Source organism: Mycetomoellerius zeteki, unplaced genomic scaffold, assembly GCF_001594055.1.
Source record: "Mycetomoellerius zeteki isolate Tzet28-1 unplaced genomic scaffold, Tzet1.0 scaffold41, whole genome shotgun sequence".
NCBI classification, from domain to species: domain Eukaryota; kingdom Metazoa; phylum Arthropoda; class Insecta; order Hymenoptera; family Formicidae; genus Mycetomoellerius; species Mycetomoellerius zeteki.
Window position 1 is genome coordinate 1,038,955 of NW_017257403.1, and position 24,223 is coordinate 1,063,177.

Below are 24,223 nucleotides of genomic sequence, written 5' to 3' on the forward strand. Positions count from 1 at the left end.
ATAATCGAATGGATTAAAAATTAAAGAATAAAAGTATATTTATATTGAAATTTCACTTAAAATCAAAATTAGATTTTGCACAATAACTATTTTTATTTATATAAAATTTTAAGGAATAAGGTTGTGAATTGGACAGTTTAAACGAAGCTGATTTAATTGGCAGTCCATTTTGTTAATAGCTTCATATAATTTATTTGTTTGTATATATGTAAAGTTTTGATGTAAGCACTTTCCGAAACATTTATTCTTTTGTTGATGGCCTGATTTATTCTTTATCATAGTTCCTCTTTCCTTTTTGAAACACTGATCTACGAAAGATACAAAAAAAGACATATTTAATAAAATTGTGAAACGATAGGATATGCATTTTTGTTTTTGTAAGATTGTGAGATTATTTTACTATAAAAATTATGTGTGTATATATATATATATAATTAATTTAATATTAATTAACTTTATTTTTGAAAATGTGCACGTTCCCAGAACTCAAACTTCTCTCAAATTCGCGAATTTCTTTCTCACATTTCTTAAAATAAGTACCCCGAAAGATTGAGGAAGGTTTACGATCGATTTGACAATCTCTGCAAGCAGTTTTTGCTTTCGCAATATATTGATTGTATTCAAGACACTTTAACATTTCTTCGATGTATATAAAACGAGTTTTATCAATTCTTGTAATAACACCAGGACGGCACTTTGTTCTCAGCAAGTGATGCAGCTTTACAGGGACATAATGCATAAGAGCAATGTTTAAATATTAAATTATATAATAAATAGCAAGGTGTATATGTGTAAATTGCAAAGCTCTAATATTACTTAGTTTTATTATTTTACCTTAAACAAAATAAATAAAATCCAGAGCATTGCTTCTTGTTCAGTCAAATTTTCCACACGCTCGAGCTCTCGTTGTCTAAATCTGCAAAATAAAGTATATTGCTAAAATTACGTACAACAAGACGTGCGAGAACATACCTTTTCATGTTTTCTAAAGTTTCATTGTTCTTTATATAAACATTTTTCAACCATCGTTGTAACTTTAAAAAGTTTATCTTTGTTTTTCTAGACCAATAGCCTCTCCAAACAGCTTGGATTCTCGTTGCCATGTTATTGTAATGATCTTGCCACATCTGGTGAACACGTTCGACTAAATACTGATTAATGATGAACATCCTGGTATGATAACCGCGCCAATGACGTTGCAGAATTGTTGCCTTTTCGTGAAGTTTACGAAGATGATTGCGGGTAATGATACCACGGAACCAAGCCTAAACGTCAGAAGCTTCAGATATATACAGGGCGTAACTGAAATAACGCCCACTAATCATACAGTATTCCTAATAAAAAACTAAGTCGACTAAGTCCTCTGCCATTTTGCAATTAATTTTCGCAATAATTAACGAGATATTAACTTCTAAATATTGCCGAATAAACGGATAAAATCAATATATAAGACAATTTTGAGATATTTTTTCGTGTTTTTTGTGAAATATTTTGAAGATTTTTCTTAAAGAAAACTCTTAAAGGTATCTTAAAATTGTCTTATACGTCGATTTTAGACATTTTGCTCATTAGGTAACTAAAAAAAATTGTAAAATGGTAGAGGACTTTCGTCTCAGTTTTTTATTAGGAATATCATTATCTGATTAGTGCGCGTTTCAGTTACACCCTGTATATATTAATTAATATATATCCCCCGTTAATATAGTCGGATTTTAACTAACCTGAATCTTACGAGCCGCAATAAAATGCATAAGTTTTGATGATTCGGCTAAATCGTGTTTAATTTTAATAGCATTCCGCAATTCAACAGGATCAATCGCGAATCTTAACTGCGACGCCATTTTTTTAACATGTCGAATTACTCAGAAATAGCTATTTGATAAATATTAAAGATCAGATATCATAATTTCTTATTCGTACACTCTTAAAAAGGACATCAGAAGTCGATCGTATCTAATCGTAGCTTTTTTTTTTTAATGCTAATTGATGATCTCAATGCACGTTGTGTATGAACAGCTTATTGTGTATTTTGACAGTTCGTATATTAGATCGATTGACAACGCATAAATTTTTTAATAAATAGGTATTAACAGGCATTTTAATAAGTATTAAATAAATCCGATGAAAAATTAATTGAACAAGAACGCTATTAACAAAGTGATCAATATATATTTTCAAATACTGGCAGTATTGTAGATATCTACCTATAATTTCAACTTGCATATTTAGTTTGTAATGCGAAATAATAACCGTCATACAAGACAAAGTATATTTATTGTTAAAATGCAAAAAGTGTATGAATACAAAACTATAAAGAGTAGGTCAAGCTGGACGAGTAGCGCTAATTATATAATTTAAAGTTTTCTAGTTTTCTAGTTATTTCGAATAGTCATTAATGTACTATGTGTATAAGAATTACAGTAAACTTCAAAACAATATATAAAAACTGTAAGAAGTACAACTAACACGAGCATGAAGGCTGACGTTACGATTGCTATCTTCAAGCTGCTGTTTTTCTTTTGTCGAGTCCTTGACACTACGTGGAAGTCTCGCGACTGTAATAAAAATATTCATAAATATTATATATTGCAGTGGATAAGCGATTGCTGTAAATTTAGCGAGGTCAATTGTGCGACCCTGCATTTAAGATAAATTTTTCGCTTTTGTAATTATAATTAAAGCTGCCAAAAACTGCGTTACACGGTTACAATTATTTGGTGCGACAATATTTCTCATTATAGAGACCAAACATATAAATGGTTGGAGTTATATCAGTGATCAGATTCAATTTACGTAAATTATTAATACGAATCGGTAACTTTTAATTAACTCGTGTATTAATGGGAAATATTGCGATTGTTACGATTTATATTCTTGACTGGTATTTCATATTTTACGTTTGTGAACTCCTCTCCCTGTCAAAAGCCAACATATGATAGAAAAAGGAAACGAGAAAGAGAAAGGAAAATATGTCGAAATTTTCTCACCGAAATTTCGAGATTCTGCGTCTTTCGAATGAGTTCGTCCAATCTTTCGCCTCTATCAATCAACTTTTGGACTCCATTCATCAAAATGCGACGTACTTCAATCAATTCTTCCTCTAACTTTGAAGTCAGATTCTTACAGCCGATACCTTGATTATACTCTTCCTGAAGTAATATCAATTTCGTTCTTTATATGTATCGACATTTTTACAATCTATCTGCATAAATTTATGTGTGATATTATCATTTATTTTTAGAGCGTGGCTGTTATGGAACATAAAATTATTAACATATTTTGTGCTATAGTTTCATTATTGTCAATTATTAAAGTTAGCCAAAAAGTTTGAATATATTACAAATAACTTATAAACTGTTCTTTCTATTTTAAAAAAAATTAAAATATTTTCGTATTTAAAAATTCCATATTTTCTTCCCTACTATATAAAATTGTTTTATCACTTACAATTATTTTCTTTAACGCTTTTGAGAAATCATCTTCCGCGAGATTGGTTAAATTTTTTGATAAATCTACTAACGGTAAGTCTTTATAAACCGTCCGTAGTCTCTGCAAAAATATCTGAGAGCACGATTCTACCCATATCGCTGATGAGGGACAGTTCACTTTCAATGTCAAACAAACATAGTAAAGTTCCCCGATCAGCACATGTACCGTATATCTATGGAAGAATTGTATTTTATTTTTCTCATTACAACGCAGATCAAAGAACAACAAATAATAATGAATAACAAGTATGCTTGGAGATTAAATACAAAATAATAAACATGAAAGCCAAGATGGATCTAGGTGCTTGATAATGTTTATATGACGGTTGCCAGTAATACGAATAACAGAAGTTTCAACTTTAATTAAGATCAGTCTTGATAACGTTATAATGTATAATTAGAAAATATATAATCTCTAACGCCAAAATGCAACCGATAAATTAATAAAAGGAATTAACTGAAAAGAATAACAGCAATGAGGCATGTTAATTTTATCGTAGATTAATTAATCCTTTGCGATCTATTATACTTGATTTCAACGTACGTCATTATAACAAAAATTGATAACATATGTCTCATAATATATCTTAAAATTTTAACGCGCTTTTTTAAGTGAAAAACAAGTTTAACACTCGAAATCTGCAGCTTTGCCGCTGGAAATGCATAGATTTGATTATACTGTTGCTTTTTCATTACGTGTCATTCTTAAAATAAATTTAGCTTATTCTTTGTGATGATACGCATGGATTTAAAAAAATCTTACCTACTGTTATCGATACTGATTTTGTCGTCCTCGACAGTTTTCAGGCTATCGATAGTACTGAGAGCGATAGTACGATAGATCGGGTTTGGATTCGTGGAATAATCCGCAATGATCTTGCAACCGGATGTCTCACGCAAAGCCACCATAGCGTAGTGCACAGTTCCATTCATTTTAACCACAAATGAAGAAGACACTTGTTGAATGAATGGTGAGTGGATACTACTGTGTTGTCTGTCAAACCGTACAGCGTTCACAGATGCCAGAAGAAGCAAACACCAACGTTGCCGGTTGTTTATCCCAATTCCGATAGCCCAGTGAATAACGAAAGAAGTTTCGATAAAGCCGATAACAACACATACGTGCCATATATTTCGCATACTACGCGAACGTTGGATTACCATGTGAATGTTGCAAGAGATGAACTGCATACACTAATCGATCTTCGCATTTACCGAATTGCTGCATGTTTGTTCATATTAAATAAAATTTAATTGATAATTGATTATACAGGATGTCCCAAAATTCGCAGCTCGAAATACTATATATTGACTAAATACTGAGAATCTCATTTCGTTGAATCAACTAATCTCTTGTTTAGATATGAGCTAATCAATCCTCGATGCAATAAAATACTTTATTTGAAGCAAAAATTTTGATTGTAATAACATTTTATTTGTTTCCGATAATACAAATAAAATGTTTATATAATAATCAAATTTGAAGGATTTGTTTGTCCATATCTAAATGAGAGATTCAATCAAATGGGATTCTCAGTGTAGCAAGAAAGTTTTGGAAAAAATTAAATAAAAAAGTTATTGTATTTATAAATTTTAAGTAGTAGTTTCTAAAATATAAGGATTTAAATATTGCTAATTACAGACTACGACAGTGTCGTTAATTTAAAAACCTAGCGGAATTCACCTGTGTATTTTTGAAATACTATTTCTTACTAAAAGAATACGCGATTAAACAAACGTCAGGCTGCAGGAATCGTTTCGCGCTGCTGTTATTTGCAAATTCTCTCAATCTGTTCCTAACACAAGCGAGACAGCGCTTATAAACGACGCCACAAACCGCATGCGGAATTATCGCGCGTTGTTCCCTTGAGACGCGACAAAGGCTATTGACTTGACGTCGAGCGGAGAGAAAATAAAATTCAGAACATCGTCAACCTGTTACCGAACGATTTGCCGTTGACGTTCCAACCGCGCTTACGATACATGCCGTCAATCAAAAGTCGTACATTTACGTTCAGATGTTCTCGTGTGAGTGAAAACGTCGAAGGGGAGAAGATAAAAAATCGGGAATATTATATTTGAAATCGTTAATTAAAATCAAGTATAAAAGCTACAATGCTGTATTAAGGAAAGGATATTGGATACTTTGGGTTGCTTCGCATCGAAAAAGAAATTAGTTGAATTAATTTGAAATATCTATTATAACAGTTTTTTTATTACAGTTTTTAAGTTGGGGAATTTTGGGGGGATTATTAATATTTTCAGATTTGATTGCGTTGAAAGTCCGACAACCATATCGGCACGCAATTATCATTTCTGAAATTAATTCATTTAAATGAATTTACAATAGTTCAACATCTTAAAGTTCTGACCGTTATGGCGCTTCTTAATTTAAAGTATTATGTTTAACATTAGCGGTCTTTCAATCTTATTATCTATTATAACAATTTGACTATTTGATAAAATGTGAATAGTCAAAAATTTTTATTAAGATAACCAAACAAATTTGATTGCATATCTTATGATAATCATTGCTGTAATATTTGGTTGAATAATGAATTCTGGTGCAAATAATAAAACTTTTGGTTGAAATATAATAGCAGCTTCTTGTTAATACATTTTGTTAATATATAGTATATGGTAGCTAATTTCAGTCGCGTAATGTATGTGGATACCTAAAACGTTAACAACATAACAAATTTTTAATACAACTAAGCGTTATATCTAAATACATTGTAAATATTTATAAAATTGAAAATAAAAAAATTTTAGCAAAATTGTCACCGTAGTTGTTAATTTCTTTTTTCTAAAGAAATTTTTTTATCTTATTTGAAGAACTTTGATTTCTTGATTGTTACTTAATACGAACTTTGATGAAAAAACAGTAAACGACTTTAGCATCGATCTGATACAGCACTGATGCAAATAACGAGCGGCTGATGTACAAATGTTTTATCGCAAAATTCAAATATATAATAGTAAGCGATAACGGAAGGGTAGCTTTACCAGCTGTCGTTTATGTGGAATAACTACCAACGTCTGGATAGAGCATTCTTTACGATCTCTAATCATTGGTCTGTTCTATCGACATGCATAAATATGCAAGGTCGAGTGCAAGGTGAGATATTGCTTACATTGTGATTGCAAAACTGACGGAGCTTCTCATCGTAAAAATTCAAATAAAAATGATATATCAGATAAATATATGTTTAATTATGTAATAGGTTTTATTTCACAAAAAAAGAATAGATAGCGTGTCTAGCAGAGAGTACAACGGAGACAGATCATGATTCTTATCTTGTGCTTTAAAAAAAAACTTCCATTTTTGTTCCACTTAACATCCGACACATCCGCATTCTATCTATTTTGTTTACATTTACTTATATGATAAATAGTATTGAATAAGCAGTTTTTTGTTTAATACATAGAAAGAAAAATTATATTCTGGATAACAAATATTAACAGTGAAGAAAAAAAAAATTTTTTTTGGAGTAAGTTATTTTGTTAATTAAATTTATCATTGATAAATTTATAATTAATTGACATTTGATCGAAATCACTCTCAGAGGGTCTTGCCGCTAGTTTATTGTTTCATCTAGTTTCTAACATATAAATTATTATAACATAATCGTTTGTTTTTATTGTAAAGCAAATTATTTTTCATTATTATATTAATATTTAATTATTATATTTGCAATTGGAAGATGGAATGACTGATAGAGTTTATTTATATAAAGATTATAAACATTAATACCTACTTTACGATCTAAACTATTTTCTATTATAAATGCGGAAATCAAATATGTTTTCATTCTAATGGCAAACATAAAAGGAACTTTTATTATTTGAAGAAACTTTGGGGAACTCAAAAGTACAGTTTTGTTAATTATAGTCATGCATTAATTTGAATGTTTATTATAGAACTGTGTAAAAATTTCATATTGTATAAATTAACATTGGATCAGGTGTAGTTTAACGTAAAACTGCAAAGTATTAATGTATCGTGTTACGGAAATGAGAAAATAGAGTTGTATAAAAATAGGTTTAGAATTAAGAATTAGCTGTAAGAGAGGAAGAAAAAAATGCAAATCATTGCAACTTTTATGGTTCTTGCATATAGAATGCGGCAACGTGTTGCACGTGGCGCAGTAACCGATCGTATTATGTACTTCGTTACATATTTATTAATTTCCGAGAAAAAAAACGGAAGGCAGTTATGAGTTACACGCATCTTTCTTCTTATAATCTACCACATGTATGCGGGATTTATAAACAGATACAAATATTGCACTTAATCATTTATTATGTTAAAAATAAGCAAAATAAATATACTCTCCGAGAAAGTTTCTGTTTCCTTTTATCTCTCAAAACCTGAAACGATTCAACATTTATCTTACATTTCGAACACGAGAAGTGTGCAACATTAATTATATCCATTTCTACCAATGTACAGATTTACTTTAATCTTGATTTAATTTACTCTGGTCCATTTCTACCAATATAGATTAACTTTAATCTCGGGTTAATTTATTTTTTATCTTTTCTTACAACTAGAAGAAGATTAAAAGCAAGTTGAATCGGGATTAAAGTCAAAATACATTGGTAGAAATTGGAAAGAGACATCCGTGTTTTTCTAATTCTTAAAACTAGGAAAAAGATAAACTGAGGTTGAAGCTAATCCGCAATGATAAAAACGGGCATTAGGCAAATAAGTAAATCTGCAGTGTCGCGGAGGAAAAAGCGGAAAGTATCGATGAGAGAACTCGCGGAGCAAGGTGCGCGGTCGGTCAGTGGCGCCTCGCAATTTCATCGTAGCCGGCACGGACGGTGGACGCGCGGGTGGCGGCCGCACGAGGAGCCGTCAGTGTGCGCGCCGCGGAGAAGCAGAGAGACAGACATCTTGTAGATAAAATTTAGCGGCGTGGTGCCTCGACCGCGAGTGTCGGTGTTCGCGGTTACGTGTCGCGGTGCTTCGTGTCGTTACGGTGTCCCGGTCCACGTCGCCGTCATCGTCGTCGTCATCGTTGTCGTCGTCGTCGCTGCCTCCGCGACCACCACCACCATCACCACCGCCGTCGTAGTCGTCGTCGTCGTCGTCGTCGCCGTCACCTTCGTCGTTGTACTACTCCACGTCGTCCTCACCGCCGCCTCCACCACCACCGTCACCATCGCCGCTATCTCGGGATCATCATCGTCCCTCGTTCTCCAACTACTGCCCATAATCGTGGTGTAGTGCCGCGCTCGCGGGAAGGAGCCCGCTCCGCTCCGACTCGTGGCCAACTTCATTCCTGTCAACCGCAGAACCGAGTTGTCGCCATCGCCATCTAAAATCGACCATCGTCGTCGTGCGGCTCGCGCGTGGTGCCGTGGTCCAGCGATCCCGAAGCGAGCCCGCGAGCTCGCTAGGAGAGCCCGACGGGGATCACCCCCTCCCCCCTCCTCTCTCTCCTATCTCTCCGCTCCCCGCCGCTCGTCGATACTCGCGTGCACCCGCGAGTGCACGGTCGCGCCTACCCTCTCCCCCCTTCCCCCCGGGGTGCGAGAAGGGGACCGCCCTGAGAAGGAGGACCGAGGGAGTAGAGAGATCTCGTCCGAGAGAAAGAGAGAGAGAGAGAGTGAGTAGCGCCGTCTCTCCCCCTTTCTCCCCCCTTTTCCCCCCCTCGTTCGCGTCGGTGGCTCCGTGAAGAACGCCCGTGAACAGTTCCTAGGCACCGATGTGCCGCGCCGTGCGATAACTTCCGTCACCTCTCCGCCACCCTCCCTCCCTCTCCCCCCGTCCGACGACCGACCGACCGACCGATCCCCCCGCGTCCGTTCTCTCCCTCCTGGCGGCGTATTTCCGTGCGCGCGTGTGTTACATGTGTGTGTGTGACGGCCGCGCCGGGCTCTCGAGGTGAAAATACCGCCCTCCTACCCAACCCCTCCGTATAATACGGTGAAGGTAGCCGCTATCTCGCGCGAGTAACACAGCACGCGTGACAAGAGGGAGGAAGAGGAGGAGGTGGACGACGACGAGGAGGTGAAGGTGGAGGAGGACAAGAAGCAGAAGAAGAGGAGGAGGAGGAGGAGGAGGGCGAGCAACGGTGCGAGAAAGAGGTGGAAGAAAGCGGAAAAGAAAATACGGCGCGGACGGAGCGCGGGTGCGAGCGAGAAGGACAGCGCGAGAGGCGAGCCTGCTGCTGAGCGAGAGTGAAAGAGAGAGAGAGAGGCGCCCACTCGTCATTTATCCTAATACAGCATGACCTCCAACAATTCGCAGAAACTCCCCACGACGGATCGAGTGATCAAAAGTAAGCCAACAAGCGATAAAAGTTAACATCGCGCGAGCGACGCGACGGAACGCATGCTCTTTCAATAATGCGAGTGTGCGAATCACCCGTGTATGTATGTACGTACTGTTGTCGTACTATATGCATTAATGCAATGCGTACAGCATGCACGGGCCCCGTTTTTTCCGGCTATCTCAGTCGGTAACGTCGCTCGCGCTCCAATTCTTATTTTTTTTTTAAACGTTTCTTCTCGATTGCGTACAGATTTTGTGAAACTGGCGTTCGTACAGTCTTGGCGACAATTTGCTCGCTCATAATTTTAGACTTCAGTATCGCGAAGACGCGAAGAAAGATTCTCGCGCTTCTTCGCAAAGTAAAGGGGGGGGAAGGAAATTATTTCGCCGACTTCTAGCGTCGCGAAGTTGCTCGCGAAGCTCATTCGCTCCGATCCGCTCGCAAGAATAGCCGCGTCAAAACACGCCGCGTGTCGTGCACGCGATTGATTTTCTGCTTGCTTGCCTGATCGGCGGCGCCATTTCTATCGACTTGGTCCGGCGATGGTCTCGCGAGAGCGGCGCGGAAACCACCGGTGCGGTTACTCCGCGCGCGAGAATTCTTCATCACGACGAGGGAGAGAGAGAGAGAGAGAGACAAAGAAAGAAAGAAAGAAGGAGAAAGAGAGAGAGAGAGAGATCGACTCGCATTCGCGGTCGGAGCTCCGCGAGACTTTCGTCTCGGTCCAGCGGCACTGGCTAACCTAACCTCCTAACCTCGCACGACGGCCAACCCCCGCCATCTTCCCCGGAGGTTTCGCCACCCTCCTCCCCCCAGAGGTCGCGCCGCTCGGTCAGCCTCGTTTCCGCGGGGTCGAGGAACGCGATACATCTTGAGAGCGTGCGGCCGCCGCCGCGTTTCTTTGCCTTCTCCGTCCCTGCTCTCGAACAGCTGATGCGTTACGTAGGCACGCATGCACGCACGCACGCATGCACAGCAGACACGTATGTGTGTGTGTGTATATATATATATATATACATACGCGGGAGACGTATGTGCGTGCGTGCATGCGTGCATGCGTGCGTGTACGACCGACCGCGCGTTAAAGCGCGCCGTGACGCGAAGACGCCGGGCGTCCGGCGTTAAAGAGGCGATACCAAGGCATTTCTAGAAGACTCCAAAAAGTCAAGTGTCTGCTTATAGACGTATACTTGTTGCTCGTCGCATATTCGGCGGCCGCGTTTTCCGAAGTATCGAGAGCGAGCATAAAGCTTGAGACACGATTGAAATGGGTTTTCTATAATAAGTCGTATCCAAACTTTAAATCGTAAGTTATAGGAAATTTACCGATCACAATCGAATGTGAGAAGAGTAATCGACTATGGGCGGTATTCATAGTCCATTCTTATTTCAAGACCGTCTTAAGTAATATCTTAAGACGCTAATACGGCCCTCTGATTGGTTCGTGGCTTCTTAAGACTGTACTTAAGACGGTCTTGAATATAAGACCTGACTATGAGTATTACCCTATGATTAGTCAATTTCTTATGGTTTAAGACTTAAAGGTCGAGTAGGTGATGGTTTATTGTAGAAGGTCTAAAAGATACAGACAATAAGAGCAAGTATTAACCGATAAATATAATTTTATTTGCTAAATCAGAATACACGGTTTCTGATGGATCGAAAATTCCGTTTCAATTTCCTATGCTTTTTAATTGCGTATTAAACCTAAAATTTCAGACACAATTGAAAATCTCATACTGCCTCTTGTGAGGTACGAAATGCAAACTTTATCGATGATTTTAAGAGATTTTATATTTACTTGTTTAATTTACACTTTTAAATTATCTTCTTCATATGTTTGTGTCTCTGCTCCATATTCAAGCAATACAGTATGCGCCAAAAATTCTATAATTCTATAATGGTATTTTTCTTTATTTTACGTTTTATGGCTTTCGACACTTGTAATGTTCCTATCCTTGAGGGGAAGTTATCCCAGGATGCAAAATGATGATTCATCTGTTTATTCTTTCATTCAACGTGAAAAGAAAAAGAGAAACAATGAACTGTGTACAAAATTCAGCTAAAAAAACAGGCCTAAAGCGAAGAGCACAGACTCTTGCATAAAGCATAACATATAAAGCATAAGAAATTCAACCAATCAGAATTCTTTATTTCATGGAAAGGAAGGAAACCAAGAACTTTGATTGGTACCTTTTTTATTATGCGTTACGTGTTATGTGTTATGCAAGAATCTACACTCCCCGTCTTGTGTTTCAAGTTTGACGAAATTTGGCGCTATGATGGCCGCGTTCAGCAGAATATTTATTTTATAATTATTGGAAGTTTTCTTGGCTGAGATAGGATTATTTCTGTAGAATTAAAAATATAATTCAATCAGCGCGACGAAAACTTCTAATATTTGCAAAATAAACATTCTGAACGTGACCGATATCGGTGGGATGAGGAAAGAAGAAAAGGGTGAAAAGGTCGGGGCATCATGGTGTGTGTCACCAAGAACAAGCGCCAAAAACGAGACCGGTTTAGGACGCACAGGTGGCAACCTCGGGTCGTTGATCCTTCGCCGAGTGGCGCTCCTGTATTTTCGCCGCTTCGGTCCTTTCCTCCTCTCTTTTACGATTTTTCCTCGCTTTTTAATCTCCTCTCTCTTCCTTTACGATCTAATCAAGCGGACGCCTCGTGTCTGCGACGTCGCACTTCCGGCTTCCTATGATGTCAACGTGACGCTCCGATTCTCGAATGGATGAATGTGGGTCACGAAATTGACGAAACGGAAGTGCGCGCGCGCGACAGCTAAATATTTTAACATCACCGGGAAGTAATCTTTTTATTTTTTTTTCATTTCCTTTCGACGCGAGACTCAAGCTGCGCGCGATATAAATAATTATCTAATCACCCGTCCGACTTGACACTTTCAAACAGAGAAGCGAGGTAATATCAGCAATATTTATGCGACTCCGTTTCTACGTCGTGCGTTTTACTTGCAACGTCACCTTGTTTCCGCCTTGAGTTTGTTTTAAAACGTCGATTTAACTGGAATCGTAAAATTTAGTAGCATGTCTCTGATGCCCGAGTGACAGATAATCCGTATTCCAATAATGCTGATTATATAGATTGAAAGACATATGTGTATCAAAATATGTAGTATTAGGAGAAAAGTATTTGGTATTTGTGATTATAATTACGTGATAAAATAATTATAGTTAGAACCTCCATCTTTATAATTATTACTGCTGTAATAGTAATAATAGTTATAACAATAATAATATTAGCATTAATAATTATATTTATAGTTCTATATGCAAGGAAAATATATATAGTTGGCACCGAAAATGACTGTATATATTATAGTCGCTATACATATTTTTTGATACATCTCTATAAAACAATATTCCTAGAATGTTAGATGAATAAAAGGCAAATAATATTCATACGACATTCTATTGTGTCCTTATAGGAACAGAATTATAAATATAATTATTATTACTAACATTATAGCATTAATACATATAAAAATGAAACTCCTAACCATAATTATTTCACTATGCAATTATAATCACAAATACCATAATATATAATATATATTATAATTTATAATCATTTTCGGTGTCAACCATATGTTTTTTATATATAAAACTGTAAATATAGTTATTATTACTAACATTACAGCTATAATAACTATAAAAATAGGACTCTTAGTCATAACATACACATTAGAGAGCGCCAATAATCGGTCAAAGTTAGATATTACGAATATATATCCCTAATTTTAAAATTTTAATTATCTCAGATGTGACTATGCGCCGAAACATTCGGATTAACCACAATCTATCTGAGACGCTAATAATATAAATATAATGAGGAGCCGAAACATTCGGACATTCCTATATATGAGAAATCCCCCCTAAATTAATTCGGTAAAGAATCTCTTAGTCATAATTATTTTACCATGTAATTATAATCGCAAATACCATGAGATTCATAGTATTTTTGTTACCAATTATATATTTATTTAGTATATAAAAATATAAATATAATTATTATAACAGTAATTACCATAAAAATGCTCTTAACCATAATTATTTTACCATACGATTATGTCACAAATACAAACATTTTTCTCAGTGCGAGAAGTTCGATCTCGTACACTTTACAGAGTCAAATGGCAGACCGATTGATCGTTATCTCTTCTAGAACAAGCAGTCGGGGATCGGTTATGGCGTTCGCTAAGGAAATCGCGCTTACTTTTCCTCCGAGATATCGGGGAAAGGTTGAGAAACGCTGAGCGATATGTATATTAGAGAGAAGGTCGTTTTAATTCGTGCCATTTAATGCGAGTACGCGAGAATCTCGAAATCATTTTAACGCGCGCTCATCGTAATTGGCTTACAAGGGGTGTGTAACTCTGTCGTCGCGCATACAACATGCTCTTTGTACGGGAATACTCGCGGCTGCGTAAATAATGTTTCACGGCCATAACTCATTGTCGTGACGTGAAAATGTCGTAATCCCTGGCGCGTCTCCAAGAGCGCTGCAGTTCTTCGGCGATCTTTAATCGTCAACTTTTTCACGCCCCGTTCTTCGTTCTTACCGCGTTTACCCTTCCGACACGAGACGTTTATTCGCGTGTCGTGCTTTTTCTCTTCTCTCGCCTAATCATGGAGGTCATCCATAATCGCAAATCGCAATACCTCGGACGCAAACGCATTAACGTAATCTTTCGCGGTAAACGCAATGCTTGTCTCGCAGAAACGTTTCGCGCAAGCACGCTTCTAATCGTCCTACTCGAACGTGCTAAATCGTAAGGAACGATCTTCGAGCATGGCTTATCTCAACTTTCCTTTAAGACGTGAATAAACGTAGTATCTCCCGCCGATTGCTGCTTCGCTCGGTTATCCTTCCGCGTTAACTTCGGAAAAGTCGCCTGAACGAGCGAACTCTGCCGCCTTCTCGTCGTAATTTATTCTGCGAACGTATACTCGTAATTTCGAATGTTTCGCCGCCGACGAGATGCAGGGATACACGTATAGTTAAAATTCAGGTCGTCAGACGTTTCAAGATGTTTGCGTTTGATATTATAAACCGCTTTTGCTTTAACTCTCGAGAGTGTAACCCCTTGCACATACGTACAATGCTTTAGCATTCTCGCAGCATCTTCGTGCCATTCTCTTTCTCTCTCCCTCTGTGAGAAAGAATCGATGGAGAGCTCTTTCTCTCTCCCTTTCTCTCCAGCGATTGAAAATTACATCATGTTTCAAATCGCAGTAGTGTACCCTTTTAAACGTTCTCGTCTTGGAAAGATTTCGTCCGAATTTTGTACAATCGAACAGAAATCTAGATCACCAGAACTTTTCCGCTCACCGAGAACCGCTCGATTCGAATCACGATCGCATTCGATGACAATCGGAACGCGTCGTCGCTGAATGTCGTGCGATTCTAGTTCGCTGTGACGAGCCTGCTCGGCTTGAGATTATTTTAGGAATCTGACGACACGACACGGTGCGAGGCGAGACGTCGCGTCCGCGCCACGTCGTCAATTTACGTTGCTCGCCGGTCGAGAGAACGAGCGAGCGTTTTCTCGCGGGAACAATTACCGAATTTTAAAAGGCATCGTGTTACGTTATCCTCCTGGATCTCGCGTTACTGTGCTATACTATTTTTCCAGTCTAATTGTGCCCGTCGTCGTCATCACAAGGAGCGTCGTCGATGCTCATCCGCACACCGGTTATGTCCTTAACGATCGCCCCATTTTTTTTCTGCGTCGCAGAAATTTATTGGCGAGACCACCGTCCGGTTTACGCGGCGACGCCGCGACGTGACATACGCGAAACGCGCTTCGATCGCCCTAGAGAAAGAAAAATCTCTTGGCGTAATTCTGGCTTACGGATAAAATAAATAAGAGTAAAACAATCTCTAAATTCTTGGGAATGGAATCTCACTCTAAAGAGTGAAAATTGAGACAGTCTCTGAAAAAGAGTGGTTCAGATTTCAATCTTTAAGAGTGATATTTCACTCTTCAGAATGAGTTTTTTAGAGAGCACTTATTGAGTCTCCGCAGTTTGTTTGTGTGTAAATAATGTATTTATAAGACAATGAGGTATAATTCGTAAACTATAGCAATATAACAATGAATTAATTGCAAAAATTCCGTAAATAAAAATTCAAGATATTTATAAATACAAAATTGGAATAAGGCTAATAAGACTCTAATGAATAACAAGGTACAGTTATACATTTAATAAAATAATTAATATAGAAAGAAAATAAAAATAAATAAGAAAGTTGAACGGTTCAAATAGATTTTCAGCAACGTAGGTACACAAGAAGAACAATTTTGCCGAAGTAAAAATTTAGCTAAATACAGATCTAATCTAGAAAATAATTTTGTTTGTTCATATAATTAGGACGCTCAAGTTGATTGTTAAAGTGTCAAAACTTTTTGTTGCGTTGCTCATCATGTATGAGCGTTGTACACAGTTGGAAAAAATGTGTTGAATTTAACATAAATCCCATGTCCCAAACGGCCCACTCAAATTTTTGAGTTAATTTTACACAAGATGAATATGTTAGACGGTAACACAAATGTTATGTAAGAGAATAAATACAAAGAAAGATAACATCGACACAGTTTGTAAACATACCGTGGGAACAGATTTTTTTTTAGAAAATTAACATTTATGATGTGTTAAATGAACACATATTTCATTCATTTGTCTTAAGATTTACGTTTTAAAACACATTATTTTTATGTTACTTGTTCACTTACTCATAAATTGTGCCATTTTGACACTAAGAAACATTGAATATCAATTTCACAAAAAATCTTTAAATAACATAATCACATTATGTTAAATTAACACTCGAATATGTTAAAAAATTTAATACAAACTGTTAACATAAACGTGAGTGGAACCGTTTCCAACAAATACATAAATTTTTTTACTGTGTACATAATTATTTTGATTTAATAAAATTATTTTCAGATATGTGTCTAATTAATTTTTAGATACTTCAGCTAAACTGTTTTTTTCGGTATATGTAGTATAAAGAAATAATGTCTATATATTTCTTTATACTTTATATTACATTGCTGATGTCGAATTTGGGTCGAAATATTTAACTTTCTTATATATATTAATTATTTATTATTCTATAAAATATAACTATTGCCCGTGCTAGATTTTTAGTAGTTTTATTTTAATCTTGTATTTATTTCAATTTCAAGAATCCTGTTTGTTCAAGATATTTATGAAAATATATGCCGTAAAACGTGATCTTGATAAAGATTAAGTATCGTTCGCGTACAATGAAAAATTCTTTGAAGACAGCCTTGATATTTTCTGTGCAGAGCAATATAATCGATACACATTTCGCTTATTTACTAGGTACAACTTAAAAAAAAGTTTTCCAGAAAATAAGTTTGGAATATAAAAATTTATAATAAAATACGATTCTGATGTAATAACTTATTATAGAGGAATAAAATGTTTTTTTAAAGTATGTTCTTTTTTTTTATATTTTTGTTCTTTTTTTTATAAGCAACTAAAAATGATAATTTTTGATGTCATAGCAGATTTCTTTTAGAAATCATTTTTTATATTCGAGCAAGATGATAAACTTCTCCTTCATCGTAAAATAGTCTATAATATTAAAAGTATATATTTTTTATAAATCATAAAATAATCTTGATAGAATATTACACATAATGGACGTTTCTCATGCGTGGAACACGATCTTGCGAATAATGTATGACATGCGTCGTGGCGTTTCTTCTACACGAGGAAAAATAGCGCGTCGTGATATTCTTGACCCGATGCATACTGATTGCATTAAATATGCAGTGCATTTCTGCTGCGCCCATCTATCGTTTTGTTTATATTGATAAATAACTCGGCGCGTCATCACGAGAGACAAGCGTTTTTAAGTATTAGACTGCATCCTGTGACTTTGTAGGATCTATATTTAATATTCATCCTTGACGGTATCTGTTCGGACTCCATGAGTGTAATACTTTTACGTTACGAGAGCAGATCATAATTCTTTGATTGTCTCGTTTACCGAGACCTTGAACTTTATTGAATGTATTTAATCAGTACCTTACAAGCGATTCAATTAGAAAAAAAAGAAAATCAATTGCTTGCATCCTTCTGGAAAGAGACGCGTAGGCGTCGCGGTCTACGAAGGGAACAACGTTGCTCTTGAATCCTCAACGGATGATCGGTCGCAGTGCTCGTTAAAGTGAATTATAGACCCGGTGGAATTATCTTTAATTTGAAAAGCAGCTGGTGTAGTCTTCTAGTCTGGTTTCGCGATGACAGGTATAGCACGACTTCCACTTCACGACGATCATAAGATTTGAATTTTTTGATCGTCATTAAGGAGAGCCCCTATACGGCCTATATTTACGGTGACGGAACGTCCTTTATTGCAAAGGACACTCTTTTATTTCAGGTAGCTGTCCTTTATATTTATTTATTTTTTAAAACTTAATTTTGTTCTTTATTTTGATAATATTACGAGAAATTCCTTTTGAATTAGCATTCCAATGTCGAGTGTCGCATTAATAAGTGAATGTTTACGGAAACAACCGACAAATTTAGTTTTATGCAGAGGCATATACAGTCCAAGCAGAACAATAGTCACAGTAATGTTAAAACAATATCAAAATGAATCATGATTAATTGAAAAGTGACTTTTAATAATCAAATTTACAGCTATTTTGACGTCATTTTGATATTATGGTGACTTGTGCTTTACTGGAGAGTTATTTTAGATATACTGCGCAAGAAAATTTCAGAAATTAATGCGCAGACTTCTGACAATCACAAACTAGTTTGGAAATATTTTTAGGAATAAAATTTCTAAAATTTTCAGGTTTGTTCTTTATTTTCTCTGAGAAAATAAGGTCACCATACCTACTGTAACTCTTAACGACTGTGTCGGTGTCATTGTATTGTCGTTGCGCAGATTTTATACATGTATGATAAAAAAGATGCACAGCAACAATTTAATGATATCTACACTGTCATTAACGGTTGCAGAATAGGGACCCAGTATTCTGTAACTCTTAACGACAGTTCGTTACCACTATATTGTCGTTGCTCAGCTTTTTTACCATATACGATACATGTGCAACAATAATAACCGACAGTGTCGTTAAAAGTTGCAGAATCGGGATACAGGGCTTAATTCTCGAAAAATATCTACCGCATACGAAAATATTGTAATATACGCTGTAAAAAAATTTTTGGTATTTGTAATTATAATTACATGTTACCATTATGATTATTACTGCTCTAGATAATGTTAGTAATAATAATTACGTGTATAGTTCTATCAATAAATATATATAATTGGCAATCAAAAATGCCTATAAATTATAGTTAAAATAATAGTAATTATAACCATTTTTATGATAATAATAACTACAACTATACTGTAAAAAGTGCAGCCTTTAAAATGTTTCCGTTTGAAACATCTTTACAAAACAAAAGTTTAATAATAAAAGATACTTCAATTTTAAATGTTTTTTTAGTGTTTTAAATCCAAACACATAGTATTTTGTTTATTGTGAAAAATTTATAACTAAAACATCTTTAAGCGTTTAAAAAACGGAGACAAGAACAAAACATTTTTATATCTTACAATTAAACACTTCTTTTATGAGTGTAATCATTTTCTGATTGCCAACTACATATTTAATATATAGTGTAATTAAAGGATAACACCTATGTAATCGGCTGTAAATAAGGTCTACGTTTGGAAATTTTTTTTTTGTTTAATGAATCGTGCGCGCGCTATCAAAAAATGAGTTTTATAATTTTATTAAGTACATAAAAAAGTACAAAAAATAATTTTTTCAGAATTTTATTTATCAAAATGGCGGATCTGCAGCAGCGTGATGGAGACAGTCGAAATAGCGTGGTGTTCCGTGGCTAGCAGCACAAGTGTCGTAATTTTTGGTTTAGAACAAAAAAATATTTTTATTTTCTTTACTCAAATATCTACAGAAATACATAGCCGTTTTTGAAAATATTGATTTTTGACAAAATGGCGGAAGTACAAACAAAAAGTTCCATTTTCGTCAAAAAATAGTCGAGTAAAGTCAGCTGTAACTAAAAAAATTTGTAACTTATCAAAAAAATTCTACGTATTTCTTTAGAAAATGTGATTTATTAAATACTGTTAAAATTTGAAGTAAATAGGTTAAAAATTGTTTGAGTTCTACTGCTAGCCAACTTAAAAAATACTGTTTTGAGAAAAACGCGTTTAAAGTTTTGAATGTGAATACTTTTAAGTTAACAATTGAATTTTTAGGAGTCTATAACTTTCGAAAAAAAATTATGTATCGTAATAAAACCTCTTGCACTTCATTTTTGAGTAATTTAAAAGGAAAAAAATTGATTTTTTTTAAATTTTACATAGAGGTATTACCTCTTAATGGAACTACATTTACAGTTATTACTAACATTATACAGCAGATAATGTTAGTAATAATCATAATTATAATTACAAGTAATTTTTTGCTCAATGTACGTTACGTGTATTATAGATTTCTCCAGTATTTTTGATATTTTTCGAGAATAAGGCCTCGGTTCTTTCCAACAAGTGGAAACACCGGAATCCGTCATAACGCGATTTGCGACGATTACACTCGATTTATCACGCGTTATCCATGCGTTAAATTTGTCGCTCACACGCACGCGGATTATGACTTCGCATATTTGCACGCTCTTGTATGATATTTACGACAATACATGTGCATTGGAATATCGTGATGGTATATTGTGACTGTTCGTTGGCCGCTGGTAATGTCTCGATAGCTTGCGTGTTATTTGTGCTCATTTAGTATCCAGTTCATTAAGCTGTCTTTCGAGATGGTAATTTGCATAAAAACATTCGAAGAGTGTCTAAACGAGCGTTTCAAGCTGTCAACATTTGAATGCAAGAATCTCAATTAAGGACTCGGCGTATAATTAGATGAGATGTGACCCGCGTGAAATCATTTTTCTCGCTATTATACCCATTTTTCCCGTCTTTCCTTATACAGCCAGCAGAATAATATCGCAGATTACTTATTAGCGTAATTTCTGAATTATTATTTTTCGATTATATCATTTGACAGGCAATATCAGTATGTAGAGTATGAATAGCAAAATATTTGACGGTATAATATACGTTACAATAGAATTGTTACACCGAGAAAAAGAAAGATTGCAATTACCATAATTTTATTGTAATTTATAGTCGTTTTTACAGTGCCAACTATATAATATTTTTTGATAAAACTGTAAATATAATTATCATTAACTTTATTAATTTTTTTTATTAATAGCAATGATAAAAATGAATCTCCTATCATTATATTATATTACCTGAACATTTAGTTAAAATTATTTCACTCAACATTTGGTAACTATAATCACTTTTCCTTCTTTTTAATATATAACTTTATAAATACTTTTGTTAAAGATGTCAAAGTATGTATACGAATCACTTAATAATTTTTATATATTTGTAAAATAATGAAAATTTATCCAGGATACGAATGACCTATTGTGTATAGTAAAAGATGAGAATGTCGTGTGTATTAAGGGTTAACTACGTTGTTTTCTTTCGTGGCTGTTCTCTTTCTGACGCCGATGAATGAACCTCGTGGCACAATGCGTTTATCTAAGAATTAATGACTCAAAGATTGCGAAATGTGCTTCAAGATCTCCTCCGTGCCGGCGCCGATCTTATCGCACTCTCGAGCTCAAGCATCGTATGATTAGCGTTACAATATGCGACACGTGTGTGTAGCTGGCCGTAGTCGTCTCTGCAGATTCTTCAGAACAAACATTAGAATTTGCATGTGCGATTAACACTACCGATCGCGAAATTATTCTTCCTCGTTAGCATTCGATATTCGCCAGCGATTTTCTTTCCGATTGCGAAGCGTATTGAATTAGCTCAGAATTCTTCGAAGAATCTGAAGATAAACAATATTATTTTAGACCGTTTATGTGAGAACACAATCGATATTAAAATCGTTATAGGCATTTTAATATTGATTGTGTTCTCACATAAACGGTCTAAAATAATATTCTTTATATTACGTCGCCTGAAAAAGATGTTGTTTCCTTACACGTACCGATTATTGCGAAGAATATTACTAAGGCCTCGGTAGTCTAATGGCTTAGGATACTCGTACGGAATACAAGAAGTCCGGGTTCGACTCCCGGCCGAGGTAATATTTTTCGCAATAAATTTAATTACAGTTTTTCAGCATATTAACATCTGTATAATATGATGTCTGATTGAGCATCAAAATTATTAAAATTACTTGTCAATTTAATTCGCGAGTTTACTACAGTAGTTTAATTGCGTTTATATAGTCCGGAAAAGAATTCAACGCGCAGTTCGAAAGATTACAAATATGGTATATGTGCTAGTACATATATAGGATATTTACTTATTAATCAAGATTGAATTATTTAAGCATTAAAGATGCAGCTTCGACCGTTATAAGAATCTGAAGATACTTTTTTGTATGAGTTTAGCAACTTATCGAGCAATCAACACAATCGGCCTTTTGCTTACGTTTCTACGACTTCTATGACATTTCAATTTCCACTAAATGGACGGAGCGCGCTAGTCTCGGGATCATGATCTTCAATTAAATATTCTCTCATGAATTTTCGATGTCAACGATGCGGTCGATAACAGACTTCTCACAATCCCTGTCACACGTCGTTCGAATGTAACGATAACAATATTACTCCGTCTCATCCGAAGCCTTGCAAAATTCTATTTCGTATAGGAGTCTATAGCCAGATATTTACAGTCCGAGTTTATGAATATTTAGAACATGGATATGCACCGTGTGCGACTCAGGAAAGATTATTAGCTTTGCTTTCATATCTTGACATTGAATATATAATCGAGTCGCGCGTGATTTCCTTTGTTCTTTTTTAGATAGATATATCTGAACATATTATCACTACAAATGTAATTTTTTAGTATGAGTCGTGGAATATTATGCGTGCCAAGCTAATTTCTCATCGATTATTCAAACAACAGCTTTAAAATAATAATTCGATTTTAGAAATTGGAGTATTAATTTTGATTTTTAGTCCCCCCCCTCCGTCTGTATTCTATTTACATCTTTTTTGGAACAAGTGAAATTTCACTCTCAAATCTCACTCTCATTAGCTGCGTTCAGCAGAGAAAACTGAAAACTCAGCGCTCACTGATTCTTTAACGTGATTGATTCCCACACTGCTCCTACCCAATATATTATTAATTTAACTAAAATAATGGAGTTAAATAATTTAACTCGAGAAAATATATTAAATTTGACCCAAATTTATTATTTACCAAAACCAAATGAATACATTAATATGTTTGTTTCGAAATTATCCACAGAAATGGATAGATTTACATTTTGACACACATGGAAGTTAAAAATAATAAAATATTATTTAACTTAAGGGATTTTTTTTAGATTATCATTGCTCCTTTGATATTTAACAGTATATAGAAATGATAAAAAATAATTCAAATTGGACACAATCCGACATTGTGAATTTAACAGTGTTTACTATGGCGATGATTCTGAACGTTCTGTATCGTTCGCTCAATCGCCGGGTCCCGTGCGACGCGGCGGCTCGTCGGTTTATGGCTGCTGGGTGGTGTGTAATAATAGACGCAAATTCTCATTTGGCCGGTCGGCCAACTACATTTGGCTAGGCTGCGGTCCACTGTTCGCTACGTGGCGGGTCCGGCTGGCCGGTGGTGAAATTTTTGTTGACTTTACGAAAGAATAAATAAACAAGGAGGGAGCCCGCGTCCGTCTGCTTGTCCGTTCGGATACTTTTTTTTACGACTGCGCGCGTGGTTCTCCGTTTTTTCTTTCCGCCGTTGTCGAAGAAGCACCAGGCCGGGCCGAGTTTTATTTTCGTGGACGACGAACCAGCTGAGTCGCGCAGCCGCTCTTTTGCGACTCGTTCTTCGTCTACACAGTATTTATGGAAAACTGTATACGTGGGAAGAATAAGAGAGACTCTTGAATTAATCTCGTGTCGTTATTATATTTCTTCATTTTATCGTAAATATTATGAACGAGATATACTTCACCTTAACTAAAGTGTTATCTTAACAAAAAGTCGTTGTAGATGTAATTTATATTTAACACTAGAAATAACGAAAGACCATTTTTATTTTTCAGATTAATATCTATTATACTTTTTTGTGTAAAAGATAGAATTCTGAAATTTTTTAACTTTTTAATAATTATATCGTAATAATTATATACTTGATGAAATATTTGGTTTCTTTATTTTTATAATACAGGGTGTTTCCAAATTAAATGGCAAAACTTCGGGAGCGTGTAGAGGAGTAAAAAACTAAGAAAAAAAGTCCTATAGACATATGCTCCTTTTTGCTTTGTTTCGCAGGAAATCACGAAAA

The 24,223-nt window shown here is 35.5% G+C and overlaps 2 protein-coding genes across 7 annotated transcripts in view; one reads left to right on the forward strand and one right to left on the reverse strand.

The window, feature by feature from the left end:
* Nucleotides 1-635: 635 nt before the first annotated feature.
* On the reverse strand, nt 636-4,715 carry LOC108726315 (vesicle-associated membrane protein 712). 2 transcript variants are annotated; one of them, XM_018453809.1, is made up of 5 exons: nt 4,252-4,715; nt 3,448-3,661; nt 2,988-3,149; nt 973-1,265; nt 636-916 (listed from the first exon to the last, which is right to left on the reverse strand). In XM_018453809.1, the coding sequence occupies exons 1-5, from the start codon at nt 4,677-4,679 to the stop codon at nt 826-828; spliced, it is 1,188 nt and encodes a 395-aa protein (XP_018309311.1). In that variant the 5' UTR covers nt 4,680-4,715; the 3' UTR covers nt 636-825. The 2 variants fall into 2 exon arrangements, with proteins under 2 accessions (XP_018309311.1, XP_018309310.1); XM_018453808.1 differs by lacking the exons at nt 636-916; nt 973-1,265 and adding an exon at nt 2,260-2,555.
* Nucleotides 4,716-8,457: 3,742 nt separating this feature from the next.
* LOC108726308 (serine/threonine-protein phosphatase 2B catalytic subunit 2) overlaps nt 8,458-24,223 on the forward strand; it is a 169,057-nt gene continuing 153,291 nt past the window's right edge. For all 5 annotated transcript variants that reach the window (XM_018453791.1, XM_018453790.1, XM_018453793.1 and 2 more), the window contains exon 1: nt 8,458-9,778. In XM_018453791.1, the coding sequence (XP_018309293.1) occupies nt 9,727-9,778 (52 nt within the window). In that variant the 5' untranslated portion in view covers nt 8,458-9,726. The remainder of the gene's footprint in view (nt 9,779-24,223) is intronic.